An 18,906-nucleotide genomic window follows, 5' to 3' on the forward strand; every position below is an offset into this window, starting at 1 on the left:
ATAGGTCATCCAGACAGAAAATCAATAAGGATTTTCCAAGATAAATCATGTTAGGCCATAAAACAAATTTTAACAAATTTAAGAGGATTGAAGTTATATCAAGCATTTTTTTTCTAGCCACAATGGCATGAAACTAGAAATTAATTACATGAAGAAAACTGGAAGACTCACAAACATGTGGAGATTAAACAAGTTATAAACAACCAGTGGGTCAAGGAACAAATCAAAAAGGGAAACAACAACAACAACAAAATACCTTGAGAAAAATGAAAATGGAAATGTAACATACCAAAATTTACGAGGTGTAGTAAAAGCAGTTCTAAGAGGGAAGTTCATAGCAATAAATGCTTACCTCAAGAAACAAGAAAAGTCTCAAACAACCTAACTCAACACCCCAAGGAACTAGAAAAAGAAGAACTAATGAAGCCCAAAGTTGGTAGAAGGAAGGAAGGAACAAAAATTAGAGCAGAAATAAATGAAATAAAGACTGAAAAGAATAGAAAAGATCAGTGAAACTAAGAGCTGGTTCTTAGAAAAGATAAACAAAACTGACAAACTTTTAGCTAGACTCAGCAAGAAAAAAAGGGGACTCAAAATCAGAAATAAAAGAGGAGATGTTACAACTGATACCAAAGAAATACAAAGGATCATAAATGACTACTGTGGGGACTTCCCTGGTGGTACAGTGGTTAAGAATCTGCCTGCCAATGCAGGGGACATGGGTTCGAGCCCTGGTCTGGGAAGATCCCACATGCCACGGAGCAACTAAGCCCATGAGCCACAACTACTGAGCCCACGCGCCACAACTACTGAAGCCTGTGTGTCTAGAGCCCATGCCCCACAACAGGAGAAGCCACCGCAATGAGAAGCCTGTGTATCGCAACGAAGAGTAGCCCCCCCTCGCCACAACTAGAGAAAGCCCACGTGCAGCAACGAAGACCAAACACAGCCAAAATAAAGAAATAAATAATTTTTTTTTAAAGTTTACTATTCTTGCAAAATCAAAATAAATAAATAAATAAATGACTACTGTGAACAATTATATGCCAAACTAGAAGAAATGGATAAATTGGACAACCAAGAAAAAAATGGATAAATGACTAGAAACATACAACCTACAAAGACTGTGATGAAACAAAATCTGAATGGACCAATTATTAGCAAGGAGACTGAATCAGCAATAAAAACTTCCCCCAAAACAAAAGTCCAGGACCAGATGGATTCACTGGTGAATTCAACCAAATATTCTTCTCAAATTCTTCTCAAACTCTTCCAAAAAATATGAGGGGAACTCTTTCATATTTTATGAGGCCAGCATTACCCTGATACCAAGACCAGGCAAGGATGCCACACAAAAAAGAAAATTGCAGGCCAGTATCCCTCATTACCATAGATGCAAAAATCTTCAAAAAAGTATTAGCAAACAGAATTCAATAATACCTTAAAAGGATAACACACCATGATCAAGTAGGATTTATTCCAGGCATGCAGTGATGTTTCAATATTCACAAATCAGTCAATGATACACCACATTAACAAAACAAAGGATAAGAATCATATGATCATTTCAATAGATGCAGAAGAAGCATGTGACAAAATTCAACACCCATTTAGAATGAAAACACTCAAAGCAGGTATAGAGGGAACATACCTCAACATAGTAAAGGCCACATATGACAAGCTCATAACTAACATCACACTCAATGGTGAAAAGCTAAAAGCTTTTCCTCTAAGACCAGGAACAAGACAAGGTTGCACACTCTCACCAATTTTATTCAACATAGTATTGGAAGTCTTAGCCAGAGCAATCAGGGAAAAAAAACAACAACAAAATAAAAGACATCCAAATTAGAAAGGAAGAAGTAAAACTGTCACTATTTGCAGATGACATGATATATGTAGAAAACTCTAAAGACTCCATTAAAAACTCTTAGTACTAATAAACAACTTTAGTAAAGTTGGAGTATACAAAATCAACACAAACATCTGCTGCATTCCTTTATGCTTATAATGAACTATCAGAGTGAGAAACTATCAGAAGACAATCCCATTAACAATTGAATCAAAAAGAATAAAACACCTAGGAATAAATTTAACCAAGGAGGTGAAAGACTTGTATATTGAAAACTATGAGACATTAATGAAAGAAATTGAAGAAGACACAAAAAATAGAAAGATATTCTGTGCTCCTGGATTGTAAAAATTAATTTTGTTAAAATATCCATACTACCCAAAGCAATATACAGATTCAATGCAATCCCTATCAAAATTCCAATGGTATTTTTCACAGAAATAGTACAAACAATCCTAAAATTTGTATGGAACCACAAAAGACCCCAAATGGCCAAAGCAACCTTGAGGAAAAAAGAACAAAGCTTGAGGCATCACACACCCCAATTTCAAACTATGTTACAAAGCTATAGTAATTAAAGCAGTATGGTATTGGCATTAAAACAGGTGCATAGATCAATGGAACAGAGTAGAGAACCCAGAAATAAACTCATGCATATATAGTCAATTAATTTACAACAAAGGAGCCAAGAATATGTATTGGGGACAGAACAGTCTTCAGTAAATACTGTCTGGGAAAATTGGACAGCCACATGCAAAGGAATGAAACCAGACCACTATCTTACACAATACACAAAAACTGATGACCAACTTAAGTGTAATACCTGAAAACATAAAGCTCCTAGAAGAAAACATAGACAGTAAACTACTAGATATAGGTCTTGGCGATGAGTTTTTGAATCTGCACCAAAAGCAAAAGCAACAAATGCAAATATAAACAACTGGGACTACATCAGACTAAAGGCTCCTGCACAGCAAAATAAACAACAAACAAAATGAAAAGGCAGCCTATAGAATGAGAGAAAATAACTGCAAATCATATATTTGATAAGGGGTTAATATCCAAAATATATGAAGGACTCATATAACTCAATATCAAAAACAAACAATCCAATTAAAAAATGGACAGAAGATCTGAATAGACATTTCTCCAAAGAAGACATACAGATGGCCAACAGGTACATGAAAAGACGCTGAACATCATTCATTCAGGGAAATACAAATCAAAACCACAATGACACAGCACCAGCACCTCATACCTGTTAGAATGGCTATTATCAAAAAGACAAAAAAATAACAAGTGTTGGCAAGGATGTGGAGAAAAGGGAAGACTTGTGCACCGTTAGTGGGAATGTAAATTGGCTTAGCCACTATGGAAAACAGTATGAAGTTTCCTCAAAAAGATTAAAAATAGAACTATCATATGATCCAGTTATTCCATTAGAATCTGGGTATTATGAGAAGAAAATGAAAACACTAAAGATAACTGCACCTTGATGTTCACTGCAGCATCATTTACAATAGCCAAGATATGGAAACAACCTAAGTGACCATCAATGGATGACCAGATAAAGAAATTGTGGCATAAATACACAATGGAATATTATTCAGCCATAAAAAATAATAAAATCTTACCACTTGCAACAGAATGGATGGACTTTGAGGGCATTATGCTAAGTGAAATGTCAGACAGAGAAAGACAAATACTGTATTATCTCTCTTATATGTGGAGTCTAAAAGACAAAGAAAGAAACAAAAAACAACCAAGCTCTTGGATACATTAAACAGATCGGTGGTTGCAATAAGTGGAGGGTGGGCGGGGGTGGAAGAAATGGGTGAATTGTTATTTACTTATTTCTTTATTTTAGTTTATATAAATTGAATAAACATTTTTTTAAACTGACAAATATAAACAGGAGAGTATAATTGATCTCTCATTCCAGATTCAGTTGAAAATAGCCATCCTGGGGCCATTGCTAAGGCACAGAAAGGGCACAGAAATTTAGACATCTACCCAGTTTTCACTCCCTGAGACATAGTGGGGGTCTTGGCTAATAGAGCCGTGACTATTCAGTGAAGGACAATAGTTTATCACACACACAAAGAATTATAATTTAGCTATAGGGAGGGGCGCCTCTGATTATTCACTGAGAGCCTGCCCAGTTAGGAGGTTGTACCAGAAAGCGATTATTCACCACCCACCCCAGCAATGCTGCTAGCCCATGGCCTCCAAGTCTTTGCTTGTGGGTCTGTCCCCAAATGCAAAGATACCATGATGCAAACTGGAGCTGCAAATCTCATAAAAGATGCAGCTTGTCTCGAAGGCCATGGGTGGCATGGAGAGCTTCTCTTCCTGTGTGGGAAGCAGCATATGAGGCTGGACAAGGCTGGTGGCTTAGAGATAAGAGGAAGTGGGTTTCTCCCAGTCTTGGCTCAGTCATACAAGTGACCATGTTGGTCAAGCCATTTGGCCCAGCACACACTACAGGTAGAGAAGGAACCTGGGGACCCTAGGAGTTGAATCAAAGCAGAACAGCCCCATGAATGGTCCAGCCAACAGAAGGCAGCCCAGACTGAACGCTGAGGTCACCTCCCTGTTACCTGATGGGCTAACCACCCCGGAGCCACACGTGACAATGATGAGCGGGGGCTCTATGACAGATGTCTGCCAGGTCTCCACATAAGCATGGTGGCTGCTTAGAAAAGGAAGAAGAACATGGACTTTGGAGTCACATGGACCTGGGTCTGAATCCTCTCCTGGTTGCGTGGCCTCAGGCAGGCCATTTAATCACTCTGAGCCCCAGTTGCCTATCTAAAAACGCGGGGGCTGGTCTTTCCCCGCAAGGTTTGCAGGACCACACCTCTCGTGTTCAGAGTCAACATCTGCTCAGGTACACCAGCAGCTGGCCTCCCCTGACTTCCACTGTGAACCAGTCCATCCTTCATTCACTTCCCAGGAAGTGAGCCTCTGAGCCAGCCAGACCCAGCTGGACCTGCAGTCTACCTCCCAAGGTCAGGAACTGCCCAGGTTGGATCATTCCTCTGTCTGAGGACATACATCCAGGCCCCAGCTGGGGCTGGGTCCGCTGCCCAGGTGACCACCTAGAGGTTGGTCTCTCCCCCTGGCAGCTTCCCTTCATTTCTATCAATGCCTTTTCCTCCACTGCTTCCTGAATGGGTCATCAGATAGGATCTTCAACCTTTTTGTACCCTAATCAGATTAATTCCTCCAAATCTGGAAAATATTCACAATTTTGGGTCACTAATTCCAGCAACTAATAGATACTAAGAACACAGATATCTCTAACTTTATATTTATACCTGTATCTGTATCTATATGCCTTTTTTTGAGTTGATAAATTTTTGTTACCTTGTGTGATTTTTTTTTGCAATTGAAGTATAGCTAATTTACAGTGTCATGTTAGTTTCAGGTGCATCTATATGTTTTTAAGTGACAACCCTCCAGAGGAAAAATTCTATAAAGGAAAGGACATTATTTGGTCAACTGACAAAACTGGAATATGAATGGTAAACCAGACAAAAGTATTGCATCAGTGTTCAATTTACTGGAGTTGGTAACTAAATCATGGCTATAGAAACCCTCTTCTTAGAAAATACTCCCTAAAGTATTTAGGGATAAATGAGGTAAGCAACTTTCCCTCAAATGGTTCAGAAAGAAATTATGCACATAAGTTTATATACATTATTACAGATAATCATACAGTCATTTATACACACAGGCAATGTTATACACACACACAAGGGAGACAGAGGGGGGAGAGAAAGCAAACAAATGATAAAATGGGGTAAAATGTTAATAATATGAGAATCTGGCAAAAGGGCATTAAGTGTTCTTCAGGCTCTTTTCATTTCTGCAACTTTTCTATACATTTGAAATGATTTCAAAATAAAGATTAAAATAAAAAAAAGACAGCCCCCAAACCTCAACTTAGGCTTTGAAAACCTACATTATTTGTTTTGGGATTTTCCATTTTAAGTCCTACCTTTCCAGGTTCGTGTGGAGGAAGGGACAGCTAAGGCAGAGACACCACAGTATGTGAACACGTCTCTAACTGATTCTCCTTCAACTTGGAAACATGTGAGGTCACACGGAATTCCATGCCAATGGCGGGGAGATAGATGTGTGTGCACATATACCCCCAGTGCACATATGCATCTGTCTCTCTGTTTCTCTGTGGACTTATTTAAACTTTGGGATGCAGCTCCAATGCCCACAAGGGTCAAGCTAGTATGTGAGTGAATGAAACAGGCCAGGCATAAGAAGAGTCAACTACTAGAAATACAATAAAACTTTCTTGATTTTTACTGGGCTGTGGGGAAACATAAAATGTCATACAAACAAGTATGATAACTGCAAATGACATTTCCGAGTCAAAGTGGGCAAAAACAGATACATTTAATAACTCATTTTCTCATCTTGCAACCCCTCGGGCCTAGAGGATTCTAGGCTTCCAGCCCACAGGATCCTGCGGGAGTGTGTTTCATCACGTCGCGATGTGGAGTACAGAATCCCACTGGGAGTCCTTCAACTGGGAGCAGTACTCAGTTTTACTCAGTTTCATAATGGAAAAGAGCTGTTCACAAATGTAGGTACTCCCGAACATGGAGAGAATCTTGGCACAGTGGGTTTTGTACTTGGGATAGCTGCTCCAGAGGTATTTATAGAATTCTGGTATTCCAACCTTGTCGTATTTGGTTTTCAGGACCGTGTTGCACTGCAGATCAATCACCTCCATCTGGAGCGCTTCCTGGACGCTCTCGATCTTCATGGAGAAAGGGGAGCTGAACAGAGTCAGTTCACTTTCGTAGAGTTTGAAATCGGACAGCCTTTTCTGGAATTCCGTCTTCAGCTCCATGATTTTGGGAATGTAGTTCAGCCCATCGCTTTCGTTCCTGGAAACCAATTTCAGGGTGGGAAAGTGGGCCAGGTTATTCCTGGCCAAATGAGTCTCCCAGAGGCACAGTTTAGCCAAGAACGCCCGAATCAAGTCGTACATCTGTGTCACGATTTGGGAATGCCCTTGGAGAGAGATATTCAACGTGTTCAGATGCATAGTCATGTCCACCAAGAAGGCCAAGTCTTTGATCCAATCTTGAGAGCTCAGCTGAGGCAGGGGCTTGCCTCTGGAAGACATGAAGGAGTCAATTTCTTCCAACGATTCAAAGAACCTCTTCAGCACCAGCCCGCGGCTGAGCCACTTAATCTCCGTGTAGTATAGAAGGCTGCCGTATTGGCTGTCCAGCTCATAGAGCAAAGTCGTGAACTCGCTGTGGTTCAGTCCACGGGAGCAGATCCAGTTCACGGCATTTACTACCACGCTCATGATGTGGTCCATCTTTAACTTTTGAGCACAGAGCGATTCCGGGTGAATAATGCAACAAACGGACTTCAGATCTGAACCCTTGCAAGCCGTCGCCACCTTGGACTTGAGTTTTGTGACCAGCCCGTCGTTGGCATCTACCATCGCAGGAGTGCCAGTTGAGGCCACGCTTACTAATTTCGACCAGTCGATATTAAACTTTTTAAGACTTTTCTCAACACGCAAAAAGATCTCATTTCCAGATTTTGTCCCCGTCATGGGCACCGTATCCAAAAGTTCTTCTGATACATCAAAATTCTCATCAACGCCCCGGATGAATATGGCCAACTGGGTGGTGTTATTTATATCTGTGATCTCGTCGATGGCAATAGAATAGGCCACAAATGATCTGATTTTTTCACGTAATTTCTCCCATAAGTTCCCAGCCATGTCTTCTATGGGCTGGACGGCAGAGTTTTCCCTTGGACTCACATTTGCAAACACTCGTTTTTGCTCGGGACACACGATGTCTGATGACCCTAAGAGATACTTTCTGAGCCCTTTCTTCAGCTCCTGGAGCTTCTCGTCGCGCATCTTCTCTGTGTACTGGTCATAGTGCTTGCTGTGGTTGGTTTGATAATGGCGTCTCAGGTTGTATTCTTTGGACACAGACATGCTCTGTTTGCATATTAAACACGTAGGGATATTCTGCACCTCCACGAAGAAATACGCTCTCTCCCACTTTTCTTGAAATACACGGCCCTCTTGGTCTATCTTTCTTTTTCCCACTTTTGATAGAAACATGGAGACAAGAAACAGTTCAGGTTTCCCTTAAATCAACTGTTAGTCTAACACCAGCAAGAGCATGATGACAAATGCAAGGGATAAGGTGGCAGGGTGGGGCGTGGTTAACTGGAGAGCACCCCAGCCCTGCAGAGGTGTGGGGTGAGGACGGGGGACACCCAGGGCAAGCAAACTACTGCCAGAGGGAGCATGGCCCTGGCCTGCCTGGATCTTCAGATTGCTAAAGAAAACCTGGAAATGGACTTTTATGAAAAAGTCCCCGGTTTTTCAATGTTGGCCACGAATTCCCTTTTTTAAAAGGTAGATGAGCCAAGGGGCTTCCCTGGTGGCTCAGTGGTTAAGAATCCGCCTGCCAATGCAGGGGACACGGGTTCGAGTCCTGGTCCAGGAAGATCCCACATGCCGTGGAGCAACTAAGCCCGTGTGCCACAACTACTGAGCCTGCGCGCCTAGAGCCCGTGCTCCACAACAAGAGAAGCCACCACACTGCAACAAAGAGTAGCCCCCGCTCGCTGCAACTAGAGAAAGCCCGTGCGCAGTAACATAGACCCGATGCAGCCAAAAATAAATAAATAAATTAATTAATTAAATTAAAAGGTAGATGAGCCAAAAGAAAGACAACTTTGGGGAGGTTCAGCAAGTGGCTATGTTTGCCCATCTGGTTTAAATGAGAATGATTTGAAAGTGTATCTGCATTTTAACATATATTTTTTCATTTGATTTTCAAGGGAACTTTGAAATAACAGAGAAGGGAATGAACACAGAAGACATATGATTTAACTGCTGTGAGTCCCAAAAGACACCAGTGATAGCCACAGACCCTCACAGAACTTACTTGTTTTCAATGTAAAGAAATGGGCCACGATGCAGGTGAGCTTTACTTTGAAAGAACATAGGTATAAAAATTCACTTTAAGAAAATGTAGGCAGAGACAAGCAGTCAATTTAGTGGCTGCCTGGGGCTGGGGGTGGGAATGGGAAATGACCAGAAATGGGTAGGAGGAATCTTTCAGGTGTGGGGATGGAAATGTTCTAATATTAGATTGTGGTGATAGTTGCACGACTCCGTAAATATACTAAAAATCACTGGATTGTGTACAGTTTGCACAAGTGAATTTTACGGTATGTAAATTTATGCCACAATAAAGCTATTAAAAATGTAAAAAGCTATTTAACAACCAGAGGAGTTTAGGAATAATAATTGTGCATTTTAAAAGAACACTTTAGTTTCCAAATTTAAATGAGGAGGTTCCCTAGATGACTCTTGGGAACATCGTTACATGTTATGCTTTTTTTTCTTTCTATAGGTACTTTACTTTTTTAGAATTTTATTGAAATATACTTATTTACAATGTTGTGTTAGTTTCAGGTGTACAGCAAAGTGATTCAGTTATATATACATATGCATATATATATATAAATATATATATATATATATATTCTTTTTTAGATTCTTTTCCATTATAGGTTATTGCAAGATGAGTATAGTGAGGTCCTTGTTGGTTACGCTTTCTGCTTTAATATCCAATAGGATTTTGACTTGCTTGCAAGGACTTTAGGGGAGACATTAAAAATATTTAACAAGCAGAGTGGCTGGGACATTGCCCAATCAGAACAGAAGTCAACTGGAGGGGGTTCTGGGAGCCCTGCTGTGCCAGGCCCTGTTGGTTCTGAACTGTGGGGAGGTCAGGGGTGGCCAGGTAGGTACTATTTACCAAATAAGGTAGAGTAGTAGTTCAGTATTATGATATGAGCCGCCCCCCGCCCTGACCCCATAAAGGACTCTTGAATAAGAATGTGGTATGTTATCACACACAGCAAGCTCCATCAAATTGTTATATGAGAAAAAAATGCCTGGCTAATAAAACTCGAGCAGCAGAATTAAAGGGCTTTAAAAGAAGCAGGAAAGGGCTTCCCTGGTGGCGCAGTGGTTGAGAGTCCGCCTGCCGATGCAGGGGACACAGGTTCGTGCCCCGGTCCGGGAAGATCCCACATGCCACGGAGCGGCTGGGCCCGTGAGCCATGGCTGCTGAGCCTGTGCGTCCAGAGCCTGTGCTCCACAATGGGAGAGGCCACAACAGTGAGAGGCCCGCGTACCGCAAAAAAAAAAAAAAAAAAAAAAAAAAAAAAAAGATGCAGGAAAAACAAAATGCACATAAAGAGCAGCATGCTTTGCTCTTTCTGGTGGTGAGTGTCCACTGAGACAGCGCATGTGGCACAGCAGGGACTAGGACCATCTTCTCTCCCCCAGGATACTCACCATTGCTGAGTTCAAGGCCGGGAAGTGGTCTGAAGAGAAAGAGACATTGGTGAGTGCAACAGAGGTCACTTTTCCTCTCTTGTCCATTTAGTTCTATTTGACAAAACTTTTGTGAGTGTCAGTGCGAGGCTAAACTAAAACAGGCTGCCCACGATCACCAAGAAACGGGAGCGAGGACACACAGCTCCTAGAAGCAGAATACGATGAACTGAGTGTGACAGGCAGCATGACATAGCACTTGACTGCAGGGACCCACGGCCCACGTCCTGGGGTGAGAATCCCTGTGCCCCCCAGCTTCTCCACCTCGAGCAAGTTACGATCTGCAGCTCATTCTCCTGACCAGGCAGGGGACTCTCACGTACCTGATGACTGTGAATTTGATAAATTCTGCGGCATCCAAGATCCTTCTCATGGAGCTGATTTCCAGGTAGCCAGGGGCTTTGAATACCACCCCCGGGGGCATGCCGTCGATGACCACACAGCCAGGGTTGAAGGTGATCTTCCTGTAGGGAACTTTCACAGGGAAATCCACTCCAATTGCTTCACCTATGATGATACAAAGAGTGTAAAACCAGGTGTGTGTCACTTGCTTTTCCCAAACCGTGCTTTATCTTTAATGCCAAGATTTTAAAATTAATCGCATCAAGTAACAACATTGGTGATCAGCCATTACTTTATTTTCCAGCCATGCTAGGGTGTATGAATAATTTTATTGATTTTGAAATTGGTAACAGGTAGTGTAGCAGACTGTTTCTCTACCCATGAAATAGGCATTATCATAGTATCTACCTGAAAAGGGTTTTGTGAGGATTAAATGATTAATCACATGTCAAACACTAAAAACAATACTCAGCTATGGTAAAAAGTCAGTAAGTGAAAGATAGCTATTATAATTATTTTAAAAATATTTTAAATTTATTTTTAATTGAGATATAATTGACATATAACATTGTATTAGTTTTGGGTGTACAGCATAATGATTTGATAAAGATAGCTATTAAAAAAATTTTTTTTATTGAAGTATAGTTGATTTACAATGTCGTGTTAATTTCTGCTGTACAGCAAAGTGATTCAGTTATACATATATATATACATTCTTTTTTTAATATTCTTTTCCATTATGGTTTATCATAGGATATTGAATATAATTCTCTGTGCTATACAGTAGGACCTTGTTTATCCATTCTATATATTAAAGCTTACATCTGCTAACCCCAAACTCCCACTCCATCACTCCCCCAACCCCCTCCCCCTTGGCAACCAGCAGTCTGTTCTCTATGTCCATAATTCTGTTTCTGTTTCGTAGATAGGTTCATTTGTGTCATATTTTAGACTCCACATAAGTGATATCATATAGTATTTGTCTTTCTCTTTCTGACTTACTTCACTTAGTATGATAATCTCTAGCATCCTTATTACTGCAAATGGCATTATTTCATTCTTTTTTATGGCTGAGTAGTATTCCATTATATATATATATATATATATATACCACATCTTCTTTATCCATTCATCTGTCAATGGATATTTAGGTTGTTTACATGCCTTGGCTATTGTGAATAGTGGTGCTATGAACATAGGGGTGCATGCATCTTTTTGAATTATAGTTTTGTGTGGATATTTGCCCAGGAGTGGGATTGCACAATCATATGGTAGTTCTATTTTTAGTTTTCTAAGGAACCCCCATACTGTCCTCCACAGTGGCTGCACCAACTTACATTCCCACCAACAATGTAGGAAGGTTCCCTTTTCTCCACACCCTCTCCAGCATTTATTATTTGTAGACTTTTTAATGATGGCCATTCTGACTGGTGTGAGGTGGTACCTCACTGTGGTTTTGATTTGCATTTCTCTAATAATTAGCAATGTTGAGCATCTTTTCATGTGCCTATTGGCCAAAGATAGCTATTATTATTATGAAATTAGTGTTTCCATGTAAAAGTTCTTCTTCAGTAAAAATACACACTAATTTTGATCACAGCTCCTTCACAGAAAGATCAATTTCTTAGATAAAGTAATCAATTAGAAGGAAATATTTCAAATGTATAAAATTTGGTTATGTAACAATATAAAAACGTACCAAATTTTCGGCTAAAGAGGTCATTGACTTGTTCTCTTAGTTGTTTTATTTTTTCAATGCTTGATAATCTTTCCTTCTCATTATCTAAAAAAATTAAAAAAAACAAGCAAACCAGGTTTATTCATGTATTTGCTCCCCCGAAAAGCTGTTGGAGGAAACACCTGTTAGCACATGTGAAAGCACTTTACCTGGCTTATCATTCAGTTTAGTTTTAGCAATAATTAAGCCTTTTGGCAATTTGTAAATTTAAGGCATTAAAGATGACAGAGAATTTTCCAAATTATGACTCTATGTAAATATAAGACATACTACTTTAGAGAACATTTTCAATATCATGCAAGATAAGGATGTCCACTTTCACCCCTACTCTTCAACATTATAATAGAGATCCTAGCCAGTGCAATATAGCAAGTAAAATGAGTAAGATGTATGTACTAGGATTAGGGGGGAAAATTTTTTAATACTGGAAATTTTTATTCTATTTAATTTTGAATAATGAAAAGTGATTATGTGGTTCAAAATTCAAAGGATATAAAACAGTACATCATGAAATGTCTCCCTTCCATCCCTATCTTAGCTCTCAAGTTTCCTTCTTTGGAGGAATCTATGCCATTAGATTCTTTTGTATCTCTCCAGATATGTTTTATATACACCTATTCAGAAAAGAAGATTAATTGATGGGCAGCAAATACATTTCACCACTGTGGCCAGTTCCAATCCAATGATAGCCAGTGCTTGGAGTTGGCTGCCCTAAGGGATATTTTCCAGGTAATGCACCAGGGCAGGGCTGTGAGAAGCAATATATCTGATAAACAATGTACGATATAGCAAGATATTCAGTGTGCAGCAATTGGAAGCATATTTTATATTCCGGAATTGTCTTTCCTTAGTTGACAGGGTGAACTTAGCAAAAAAATAGCTCCAAGAGACTAACCCATGTCACAAAGTGGTTAAAATATAACAAAATGAAAAACATAATCTAAATTATGATAAAGTCAGATAGAATTCCATACCTGGAATCATCACCTGAACGATGTTAAGATCTTCAACACCTGCTGCAGAATTTGTAATATAGGATGAATTGGTGTTTCCTTAAACAGAAATTGAAATTTAGAACTTATAGAAAATTAGGCTACTTCTCCTCTAAAACTATCAAATTGCCACTTTGATCAGAAGGCCAGACTAGGGAATTCCCTGGCGGTCCAGTGACTAGGACTTGGCGCTTTCACTGCCAGGGCCTGGGTTCAATCCCTGGTTGGGGAATAAAGATTGTGCAAGCCAGGAGGCGTGGCCAAAAAAAAAGAAGGCCAGGCTAAATTTTTAAACTCCAGAGAACATTTAGCTGTAGAATAACAAGCTGGCTTGGCAATAATTGATGTTTGAGTCTCTGTAGTTTAATGTTGATGTCAAAGGAGAAAGGGCACCATGGCTTTTATTTAGTTCATAGCCCCTGATACTTCAGTCAGTCTAATTTGATTCAAAAACAAGGGTGTTTAAAAATATATTTCCTGGGACTTCCCTGGCAGTCCAGTGGTTAAGACTCTAAGCTCCCAGTGCAGGGGGCATGGGTTGGATCCCTGGTCAGGGAACTAAGATCTTGCATGCCACTCAGCTAAAAAAAAAAAAAAAAAAAATTTTTTTTCCTTTGTTGTTATTCTCAGTTTAAAGGTGGGGGGTAGGAAAGAAGACATACGAATGTGTCCAAGAGGACACTTAGGAAGCAGATGTCCTATGAGAAATGAGGTAACAGACAGTCAAGGAAAGGCTCAGATGGGGTTAAATAGTAAAAGCACAGTTGACGTTATCATGATTTCTGGTCAAATGATACACACAGTGCTCACTTAAATGAGAAATGTAAATGAGCCTGTCTAGTCCTTTCTGAGGGACTCAAAGTTCAATCCCTGTGTTCTGTGAAAGATCAACCATTTGGGTGTTTGAGATTCTGCATCTGAAGAGCAAGACCTCAAAGGAGACACACCATCGTTCTTCCCCTCTCCCCCCTTCATTCTCCCTGCCTTCATTCTTCCCTCTCTGCCCCCTTCATTTCCCCTCCCCCTTCATCCTCCCCCTCTTCATTCTTCCCCTCTCCCCTCTCCCTTTCAGTTTCCCCCTCCCCACTTCATTCCCCTCCTTCTGGCTTCATTCTTTCCTCATTGGACCAAGCACAGTTTGGCCCTACTCTGGCCAGGGCTAATTTGCACAGCCTAATTCTGTTGTCTGACAAGCCTAGAGCACTGGGTACCTGATGGGAATATGGGCTGCTCTGGTCATAGGTACACACACATTGAGTTCAGTCTTTTCCCTTTCAGAAAAAATGAAAACCGTACTTAGCCGTGTGAATGTGGCGAGGTTTTTGGCAACCAACCTTCAATTTTCACCTCAGCTTCAGGGTCCTCACTCATTTCTGAAGGGACAAGCTGAGTAGAATCTTGAAAAAAAAATTTCTAAAATGACATTCATTGTTTATGTATTCTCATGTTCCAACATTTTACCGCTCTTATACCCAAAAAGTCGCTTATCCTGGCATTTTAAATACATTTTATATTTACTAAACATAGAGGTATAAACATAAAGGTAATTTTAATTTTAAAAAGGATAATAGGGTAATAAAGGATAATCTTATAAGGGATAAGAGGAGATAAGAAACTTTCAGATATTATCAAATAATATGAAGTTGCAGTAATGGACAAAGAATATCCTTCTATTTGAGCTAATGGAAGACATGTGGTCATAGTGTTTTCTGGTTGTCATCGGGAATTACTAGGATTCAAAAAAAGCCATTTGTTCCTTTCTTATCCTGCCAGCAGCCTCCAGGTGATTCATGGTCTATTATTACATGGACACATGTAATGTACACGAATGCATGTAATGTACATGACATATACATGCTCAGTGAAATAAACCAGTCACAAAAAAGCAAATATCATATGATTTCACTTATATGAGGTACCTAAAGTACCTAATTGAGTTTTCTGGTGGATATGAATTATGACATATACATTAAGTTCTACATATAGACAAAAGCCTGGCTAGCTTATCTCGCCTAACTCTAGCTCATTTTAGAAAGATTTGTCAAATCTTACATTAATTGTTAGCAAAAGGAGAAAGACTAGAATGCAAAACTGTTTTGATATTGTACTATCGTTACGTAGGATGTAACCTTTGGGGAAAAACAGGTGAAGGTACATTGGGCTGCTCTGTACTATTCTTGCAGCTTCTTGTGAATCTATAATTATTTTAAAATAAAAAGTTTTTAGGGAGTTCCCTGGTGGCCTCGTGGTTAGAATTCTGGGCTCTCACTGCCGTGGCCTGGGGAACTGAGATCCCACAGGCTGTGCAGTGTGGCCCCTCCCTGCCCCAGATAAATAAATAAATAATAAAAAAATAATAGGACTGACATAAAATAAAAAGGTTTTAAAAATCAAACAAAGTCAGCTCTATTGTAAATGGGCTTCCCACAATATCATGATAATAAAAAATCTGTTTAGATATGAACTATTTCGAGGGCCAACATCCCATGAAAACTTTCTGGTTCTAATTCAGCACCAGTTCTACAACTGACTCCTACACAGGTCTTCTTCTTTCCAAATATTGTACTATCCATCCATTTAAAAAATGACCGAACAATACCTTAACAGGCTTTTACAAAGGAAAGTAAAATGACATGAGGGAGGAACAGATTTAAACTCAATTCAAAATAATTGTCCTCCTTTACACCCAGAGAAGGCCAGAGATTGAGTTAAAGAAAAGAAACAAAAAATTAATGGAAGAATCCTGACACACGCTACAACATGGATAAACCCTGAGAGCATTATGCTCAGTGAAATAAGCCAGTCACAAAAAGGCAAATAACATATGATTCCACTTATATGAGATACCTAAAGTAGTCAAATTCATAGAGACAGAAAGTAGAGTAGGGGTTGCCAGGAGGGAAAATGGGGGAGTTGTTGTTAAATGCGGATAGATTTGCAAGATGAAAAGTTCTGGAGATCTTCTTCCCAGCAAATATACTCAGCACTACCAAACTGCACACTTCACAGTGGTTAAGATGGTAAATTTTATGTTATGTGGTTTTTTTTAACCACAATGAAAATACGTAATTTAGAAAAATAAACAGGACTTAAATAATGACAGAGTCTGGGGCCTCCCTGGTGGCGCAGTGGTTGAGAGTCCGCCTGCCGATGCAGGGGATGCGGGTTCGTGCCCCGGTCTGGGAGGATCCCATATGCCGCGGAGCGGCTGGGCCCGTGAGCCATGGCCGCTGAGCCTGCGCGTCCGGAGCCTGTGCTCCGCAACGGGAGAGGCCACAACAGTGAGAGGCCCGCATACCACACACACACACACACACACACACACAAAAAAAAAATAATAATAATAATAATGACAGAGTCTGCTTGTCTTCTTGGTTCTAAAGCAATGAAATTCAAAATGGATTTGAATTTTATTTTATGAGTGAATGAACAATTCTAAGACTGGACTCTGGGCTTCCCTGGTGGCGCATTGGTTGAGAGTCTGCCTGCCGATGCAGGGGACACAGGTTCGTGCCCCGGTCCGGGAGGATCCCACATGCCACGGAGCGGCTGGGCCCGTGAGCCATGGCCACTGAGCTTGCGTGTCTGGAGCCTGTGCTCCGCAGTGGGAGAGGCCACAACAGTGAGAGGCCCGTGTACCGCAAAAAAAAAAAAAAAAAAAAAAGACTGGACTCTATCATAGTATGTTCTCTGGCAAAATCTACCAAAATTCTTCTAGGTCAGAGACTTAGACAAATTGCTCAGGGGGCCGTTGGAACCATCCTCTACAACAAAAAACTCCAGACTCCCTAAATCAGGGAAGCTATCGAAAATGACTGCAACTCGGCTCCTTGGAGAAAGTTTTTGATGTAAAAGAAAAACACAAATCATTTTGGTACTGAGACAGATGTACAACCCCTAAAAACAAGATCAACTTGCCTGTAAACTGACAAAGACATTCATACCTCTATGTTTGCAGAGGAAATCTCCTTTATTAATTTTATCTTACATAAACCACTTTAAGAGTTTAGGCCTTAAATATGATGCTCAGGATTTATATATGAATGGAGGGAAGTATATACCAAGTTTTACCTCTAATTCAAGAATTTCCTAAAATTCTGTTGAACTTTGCTCAAAAGATTTTGGCATGCCCATCAAGAAGACAAAATGAAATAAAGTAACAAATGGCATCAGTGCAAAGTTTTCTTACCACTTAACCTCTATATCCAGGCACTTAAAGTAGAATCATTTACAAATCAAAAAAGTAAGAGAGTGACAGAGTTCTTAATACTACATCTTAGGATGAGGACTGGGCCAGTTCTCTAAGAAGGCATGTTGTCTTCTGTATTTTCAAACGTGTGTTTAAAAGGGTATATTCTCTTCAAAATACTGTAAATTAAAAAAAAAAAAAGAGAGAGAGAGAAAGAAAATGCCTTATTTTTCTAACCTTCCACTGGTAATTCCATTTCTATTACTTCAGTGCTGGCAGAATGATGGCTCTCTGAAAGGAAAGCAAACAAGGCAGAAATACAAATTTTAAAAAAGGAATCATTTAAAAACAATGCAAATAATTCAAGACCCGCACAGGAATATACATGCAATACTTCGACTCCGTAATATCAAATTCACACAAACGATCCTTTCTTTACGTTTTTTCCTTTGTTTTTGCTTTCATCTGTGCTTTGGAAAAATTTCAAATACAGAAAAGCAGAGAGATGGCATCATGAAGCCATGTGCCCATCCCTCAGCGCCAACAGTCATCAGCTCACGTCATCCCGGTTTATCCGTGCCCACCCCACCCAGCACTGGTAGTTTAAAGTAAATCCCAGAATTCAGTGTGCAAATATTGCATAACTACAGGCAAGTACCTAAGTAAAGTCTCTTCCTTTAGCATTACCATGATGTTGCGATGACCCCTCCAAATGAACAATTATTCTGTATCATCATCTCATAGCTAGGCATTGTTCAAATTTCATCAATTGTCTCATAAATGTCTTATCTTAAAAAAACCTTTATATTTGGAAATAGTTGCAAAAATAAAATAGTACAAAGAAGATCCATCTACCCTTTACTCAGATAACATGATGTTAACAGTTTACCCTGTTGGTAATCTTTGTCTCTCCCTCCCCCCACCCCCAATCTATATAGAGAGATAGATGTATATACACACACTGTTTTTTCCTGAAGCATTTGAGGGAAAGTTACATACATTATGGACCTTTATCTCTGAACACTTCCGTGACTATTTCCTTAGAATAGGGATATTCTCTTATACGATCACAGTATAAACTCAGAGAATTTAACATATGAGACAATTTTATCTATTCTACCATTTGTATTCCAACTTTGTCAGTTGCCCAAATGTTTATTATAGCCTTTCCCTTTCAGTATGGGATCCAGTATGGGGGGTCAGGTCTTGTTTTTAGCTGTCACGTCTCCTTTAATATTGAATGGTTCCATAGTCTGTCTTCGTTTTTTATGGCATTGCCATTTCTGAAGATTTGAGGCCCCTCCTTCCCCCCCTTCCCCTCCCCACTAGAACAATGCTCATTCTGAGTTTGTCTGACGTTTCCTCACGGTA

General features: G+C 40.0%; 1 protein-coding gene across 4 annotated transcripts in view; it reads right to left on the reverse strand.

Annotated features, from left to right (window-relative positions):
• Positions 1–6,112: 6,112 nt before the first annotated feature.
• Positions 6,113–18,906, reverse strand: part of LOC309817501 (general transcription factor II-I repeat domain-containing protein 2) — a 55,636-nt gene continuing 42,842 nt past the window's right edge. For 2 of the 4 annotated variants that reach the window (XM_082645854.1, XM_082645856.1), the window contains exons 9-15: positions 17,773–17,826; positions 14,681–14,743; positions 13,329–13,406; positions 12,316–12,399; positions 10,598–10,781; positions 10,236–10,264; positions 6,113–7,960 (exon numbers count right to left, since the gene is read on the reverse strand). In XM_082645854.1, the coding sequence (XP_082501980.1) occupies positions 6,357–7,960; positions 10,236–10,264; positions 10,598–10,781; positions 12,316–12,399; positions 13,329–13,406; positions 14,681–14,743; positions 17,773–17,826 (2,096 nt within the window). In that variant the 3' untranslated portion in view covers positions 6,113–6,356. The remainder of the gene's footprint in view (positions 7,961–10,235; positions 10,265–10,597; positions 10,782–12,315; positions 12,400–13,328; positions 13,407–14,680; positions 14,744–17,772; positions 17,827–18,906) is intronic. The other 2 variants (XM_082645855.1, XM_082645853.1) reach the window with 1 other exon arrangement.

This window comes from Mesoplodon mirus, assembly GCF_964341445.2.
Source record: "Mesoplodon mirus genome assembly, chromosome: 15".
Classification (NCBI taxonomy): domain Eukaryota; kingdom Metazoa; phylum Chordata; class Mammalia; order Artiodactyla; family Ziphiidae; genus Mesoplodon; species Mesoplodon mirus.